The sequence below is a fragment of the Charadrius vociferus genome, unplaced genomic scaffold (genome assembly GCF_000708025.1).
Source record: "Charadrius vociferus isolate BGI_N301 unplaced genomic scaffold, ASM70802v2 scaffold306, whole genome shotgun sequence".
Lineage (NCBI taxonomy): Eukaryota > Metazoa > Chordata > Aves > Charadriiformes > Charadriidae > Charadrius > Charadrius vociferus.
The window spans coordinates 1,456,225-1,462,272 of NW_009648963.1; the positions used below are offsets into that span (position 1 = coordinate 1,456,225).

The 6,048-nt window shown below is 40.4% G+C and overlaps 1 protein-coding gene across 1 annotated transcript in view; it reads left to right on the forward strand.

The window, feature by feature from the left end:
* Window positions 1-4,189: 4,189 nt before the first annotated feature.
* The window catches only part of BST1 (bone marrow stromal cell antigen 1), a 16,962-nt gene continuing 15,103 nt past the window's right edge, over window positions 4,190-6,048 (forward strand). Inside the window, exon 1 of the mRNA XM_009887621.1 lies at window positions 4,190-4,515. Within this exon, the coding sequence (XP_009885923.1) occupies window positions 4,346-4,515 (170 nt within the window). The 5' untranslated portion in view covers window positions 4,190-4,345. The remainder of the gene's footprint in view (window positions 4,516-6,048) is intronic.

The following is a 6,048-nucleotide window of genomic DNA, read 5'->3' on the forward strand; positions in this document are numbered from 1 at the left end:
CTGTCCCGTGGTAGCGGTTGTCTCTGCCCACCGGGTGAGCTGGCACGCCGGGGGCGCAGCAGGTTTTGTCTTTAATAAAATCGGAAGGAGTTAAAAATCGCATTGTGCGTTTATGTGAAGTAGAGAAAACTCGCTTCAGCCGAATAAACTGAGGAGATGACAACTTCTGATGAATCGAGGGTGTCTGCAGGTGAGCTTGTGTTCGTGAGAGAACTGTGGACCTGTTGGAGCAGGTCGTGAGGAGGCCACAAAGACGATCAGAGCAGCTCTCCTATGAGGAGAGGCTGAGAGAGTTGGGGCTGTTCAGCCTGGAGAAGAGAAGGCTCCGGGGAGATCTTATTGCGGCCTTCCAGTACCTAAAGGGGGCCTACAGGAGAGCTGGGGAGGGACTTTTTACAAGGGCATGTAGCGACAGGACGAGGGGGAATGGCTTCAAACTGGAAGAGGGCAGGTTTAGATTAGATACTGGGAAGAAATTTTTCACTTTGAGGGTGGTGAGACACTGGAACAAGTTGCCCAGGGAAGTCGTGGATGCCCCATCCCTGAGAGTGTTGAAGACCAGGTTGGATGGGGCCTTGAGCAAATTGGTCTAGTTGGAGGTGTCCCTGCCTATGGCAGGGGGGTTGGAACTCAATGATCTTTAAGGCCTCTTCCAACTTAAACCATTCTATGATTCTATGAAGACATGTGATGTGTCCCAAACGGGCCTGCAGCGGGGAATCTGCACCCAACTTTTTGCAGAATCGGTGCCAAATAAGCAGAGTTAAATGCTACATTTGTTTAACATCCAAGACAAAAGGAGCAGGAACACCAGCCTTTGATACTCATCTGTCCATGCAACATTTCAAAAAGAGCAGAAACACTCAGCGGAATTGAGATAAAACATCAGTTTGACGAAAGGTTTAACTGTGAGCTAATATGGCAATGTGTAGTAAAACCGTTGACCAGCATGCCAGTGTGTAGTAAATGTCCCAAAAAAAAGCATTGTCAAACATATAATAAATGCAGTAGACCTTCCTCACTGAAAACTTTTACTGTACAAAATCTATGTTGCAGATACTAAATAGATTAAAAGCTAGCTAGTTTATAGATGTAAGCAATTAATTGTAAACAGATTGAAATATTTTGAGCAAAGGCACACATGTTTTTAGTCCAGCGTTCCTCAATGTGTTTGGGAAGAAATTGCGAAATTATTGCTGGTAGTAGATAGTGAGTTGAGAAGGAGAGATCACATGATAAGGGTTATCTAGATCACACTGTGCACAATAATCTTTTTATCCCTTTATCTAAGGAAATGAGGATTAAGCAATTGCAGTATTGGGTGTTTCCTTTTCCATTCATCCTTTCCACCTCCAAGGACTTTTGAACATGCTGGCCTACTTAATCATATTTGCAAATATATATGAATCTGGGAAGGTTAAATTCGTGCAACTTTGGGGGGAAAACAAAGCAGTTACACATGAGTAAAGAAAAGAAAGGCAAAGCACAGGTGTTACGCAGCTGGCCAACCAGCACATGGTTGCCTCTACTGCTTGGCTAGCAAGCACAGCTCTGGCTTTGGCCTTGTGCATTTCTTGCACAGAGAGTATATCATGGCATACCAGGGAGCAGCTGAGACTGGGTTATACCTGTAGGTAGAATTATGCACTGAAGACACAAACCCTCAAGAAAAAACATTTGGTGAAGTTTGTTGCTTACCGAGGAGCTGTTAATATAAGCAGTTCCAAGGTCATATTTCCAGGAATGAAGCGTGAAGTTGTACAGAATTGGGGTTATTCTGCCAGCAGTTCATACCTGAGTAATAATAGGGGAATTATGTTCTCACCTGTTACACCATCCTTCTGCTGGAAGTTACCACTCCCATCTAGTAGAAATAACAAGAGAGAACACGTCCGTTCCTTATCTTACAGGGCTTCAGAATATAATCATATGCTGAATTTCGTGGTTGTTTGAGTTAATACTCAGTTTGTGAACTAGAGTATCTCCAGACCAGATGTGCTGCCAATTTTGCTGACTCTGCTTCATGGGCAATATCCTCTTCTAGGAGAGAAGGGCAGAGAGCGAGGGGCAGTGATCTGCCTCCAGCATGAATTGCCAGGCCTTGGAAGGCAAGATGGACAGCCAGCTTATGGTGGCAAAGTACAATACTGCAAGAGAAAGTGCCTGATAATGGGATTAAAGTACTGTTTTTTTCATGGACAAAGGTTAATGGGAGACTTGGTCATTTTCTGCAAGAATTTACATGGAGAAAAGATTTCTGAGGGTAGATTCTTCATTAATGTAACAGAAAAAAACATCATGAGATCCAATGACTAGAAGCTAAAGGTGGACAAGTTCAGGCCAGAGCTAAGGTTTGTATCTCAAGGCTATCAAACCATTGGAACAGTTTCCACAGAGGTGTGATAGTTTAACCATCATGTGAAGTATTCAAGTAACAACTAAGAACATATAAATTGAAAATGGTTGTGTTGAGTTAGATCAGAGGCCTTTCTGGCCAGATGTTATATTTCTAGAAGTGGCCAATGAGGAGAGGGAGCTCCATAGATGATGAGATGGGGATCCCAGCAGATGTTGGACTCATTTCCATTCCCTCTGGGATGTTATGACAGGTCATCTGTTTTTGAAGAACACCACTGAGCAACATCCACATCTTCTTCCCGAGGTTGATAACTCCTAACCTGGGGTGTCCTTGGAGAAAAGCTGTTCCAAAACTCAGTATCCATCTTTATTTTTTTTTAACTTACACTATATATTTTAAGCAGAAGTTTTAGTCTTGATGCAAAAGTCGGTGACAATTTCTGCCCTGTTCTATATAGAAGGCATCCATGATGCCTCTGGTTTCTGTTAGCTCTGAAATTACTGGGCAAAATTTGTTTGCAGCAAAGTTGATAATTAAAAAAAAAAGCATTGACTCCCAGGGATTATTGCACTCTCTACTCCTGAACCCAAAGCAATGACTTGAAACTGTTTGATTAATGTGCTGGTGCCCTAACAGCACGGCTGCGTTTCAGAGAGGTTGGGAAGAGAAATAGGGAGAAAAAGCATCAGAGAAGTACCTGAAAGTGAAGTACAGCATTTGCTGTGTCTCTACCATGTCAAGTACAGCATTGCACATCCATTTCTGGGTAAACCTGGCTTTCCTGAAGACTCTGCTGCAGTTAACAGACCAACTGGTTATCTTTCTATCACATTTACAGGAGAGATCCATCATCAGCAATTTACTTGATGATTAGCAAAGTTTTGCCTTCAAGAAAATCCATCAGCTGCATACCAGTGCTTCAATGTAAGCATGACACTATACAAATAAGTACATAAGATGTATATATTCATTGAGGCATGGAGACTGTTTAATAGAGAAAAAGAACCAGCGTGTTCCTCAGAAGTGTGAGTCCATAGACAGATTACTCTAAGGTTGAAAGAAAAATTTTTTTTAGAAGGAAAAAAAGTAGCGTCTCTATATTTGCAGCCGTGTATACCACAGAATATTTACACTGAAGATTAGATTAATTGATGCCACTTGGTGATCTAACAAAGTACTTAAGGAAAAAAAAGCTGGAGGGAGAATAAGAGTAAACAGAAGTTGAAGAAATTTCTTCAGTGCACGGGAGGTATTTCTTAATCCTTTTGGTTCTCCTTATGATTGATTCCTGCCTGCAAGGTGGTTTTGTTCATTAAGAAGACTTTAAAACACATTATCACTGCACCAAAATGTCGCTGTCAGTATCCAGCAGAGAGGTGGAAGAAGAGCTGACTAGTGTTACTCCTCTGTGTGACACAAGGTCACCTGAGAATTTGGGCATTTATGAGATCATTGCTTTACCTGCATATTTCAAATTTTTTTTGTTCTTGGCATTTTTTTCAGCCATTAGAGAAATATGTGCAAAAAGTATAGCCCTTTTAAAACGAAAAGAAACTGGTTTGAAACATGTTGCTTGCGAGCTCTTGTGATGTGTTAGGAAGGCGTAGAACGGCAACGAGCAGTAAGCGAACCTAAGGCATCGTAAATGCTGAAGTGGTAAGGGTTTTTTCCTCCCTTTGCTGAAATATATTGTAATTCTTCCCAGTTATCACCAGGTGGCAATATCGTGACCTTAAAAGTCTCGTTTTACTGAAGTGGGGAACAGTTAGGCATGAGGAAGTGATGTATCCCTATGCTGCAATCGTCCAGGAAACGGTTTGATTACAGTCCCCAGCAAGGTTCAGATTTCCGTCTAACTTTGTCTTTTGTACAGAGATATAGCCAGTATTACAAATATTAATGGTTAAGCCTCCTGGTTTCCATTTAAATTGTATCATTTAACTCTCCTTTTTTTTTTTTTTTAAGAACTTGGGTTGTCAAGAATTCATGATGAAGAGCCTTTTTTTGTCTCTCTTACTTGTCTCTGTTCTGTTTATGAACAGCTTCTCAGAAGTGCAGGGAGGGAAATGGAAAGGTGACGGTACAACGCGAAACCTGGAAAGCATTGTCATTGGAAGATGCTATGACTATATTAGAATTGTGAATCCTGCTGTTGGGTAAGTTTTTGCTTGTTTATGGATTAGTTTTTTGAGTTCTATAGAAAATGGTTATTAATCAGAAGCTTGATGTTTTGCTCCCAGCCAGGAAAGTAGTGATCCTATTGAAGCCAACATGCTTGTAGCTGTCTGAAAACAAAAAAATAACTTTGACGGATGTCTTGTTAGTAAAAGTAGTATAATTAAGGCAAGACTTTTAATACTTCAACTTTTTATTTCACATTTCTTCCCCCACCCCCCCTAGTGCCACACTGTTCTGTAAGGAGAACACTGCACAGAAATGGTGGGGACGGTGTTTCTGTAGTACTAAATCTTACAGTGCTCCTTGGGAAGACCAGCTTTACTTTGCGTGCCTTGTATGTCAGGTCACGTAAGAGGGAAAGCACCACGCTTTATAGCTGTCTTGTGGTACTGAAAGAGACTGTTTAGCTAATCCACCTGAAAAATCAAGTAGTAATCAACTGCTGAAGTGTGATTACCCATGAGCTTTCATTGTCTGTGTTAATTACACAGAGCTGGAGATAAGTCACATGCTTTGCTAAAATGACCACTATTTCTGTCGTCCTTACCCTGTTGGCTTTAGTAAAAAGAAAAAAAAAAAAACAAGAAGGACAGTCTCCTGGAGTTCAACCCTTTATTCTGCCACTAAATTTTTTCTTGATAGTTTGAAGAGGTATTTGCAAGGGGGGCCTGGCTGGGTTTCTGCAGCACTGAATTGCGGTCTTAAACAGGGCTAGGTTATGTTGCATAATATCAGCAAATACCACCTCCTTCCCCCAACCTCCCATTTTCAGTTCCTGCTACAAAACAGGAAGATACAGGACTGAAAACAGGTTTGTGGCTTTTAACAAAGGCAAAACAACATGTTTCTTCCTAATAACGTTCTTAACATACCAGATGCGTTTTGGTTCATGAAGCAAAAAAATCATCCTAATGCCAGTAACACGGTACTAAAAGTTCAGCTGAAAAATTTGACTTTGGCAAATTTATAAACTTGTCAATGGAAGGTGCCAGTAAACTTTAACAACAGATTTTTACACACCTACAATATAATGTATCATATAAACTATGAAAACTTAACTCAGTTAACAGTTGTGTAGGTATATGAAATCTGGTCTTGCAGTAGGCTCTAGATAGGTAGAGTTCCTGTTGGAGTCAACAGCTGTTCCGTCATTTACATCTGAAGTAGGACAAGACTAATAATACAGAATACACTAAAATGAGCAACATAAAGGATTGTTACTGTGGAAATGTTAACTTTATCATTGACTGATATGGGCTTTTAGAAATGTAAATACAATATTCTTGATAATATTTCTATATGTCTCATGTTTAGGACAGTTTTGTGGTCTAGTAAATTCCTGTGACATTTTCACAATATAATTTTAAAATTGAGAACTCTGAACACATTCATCAAAGTATTCTTGCTCAGAATAGCATGAGGCGAGGCTGGACATTAAGATTGCTTTCCTGAATGAAGGCCCAAAATGGCATTATAAAAAGAAGAGCTGCACAACTAATTTCATATTATGT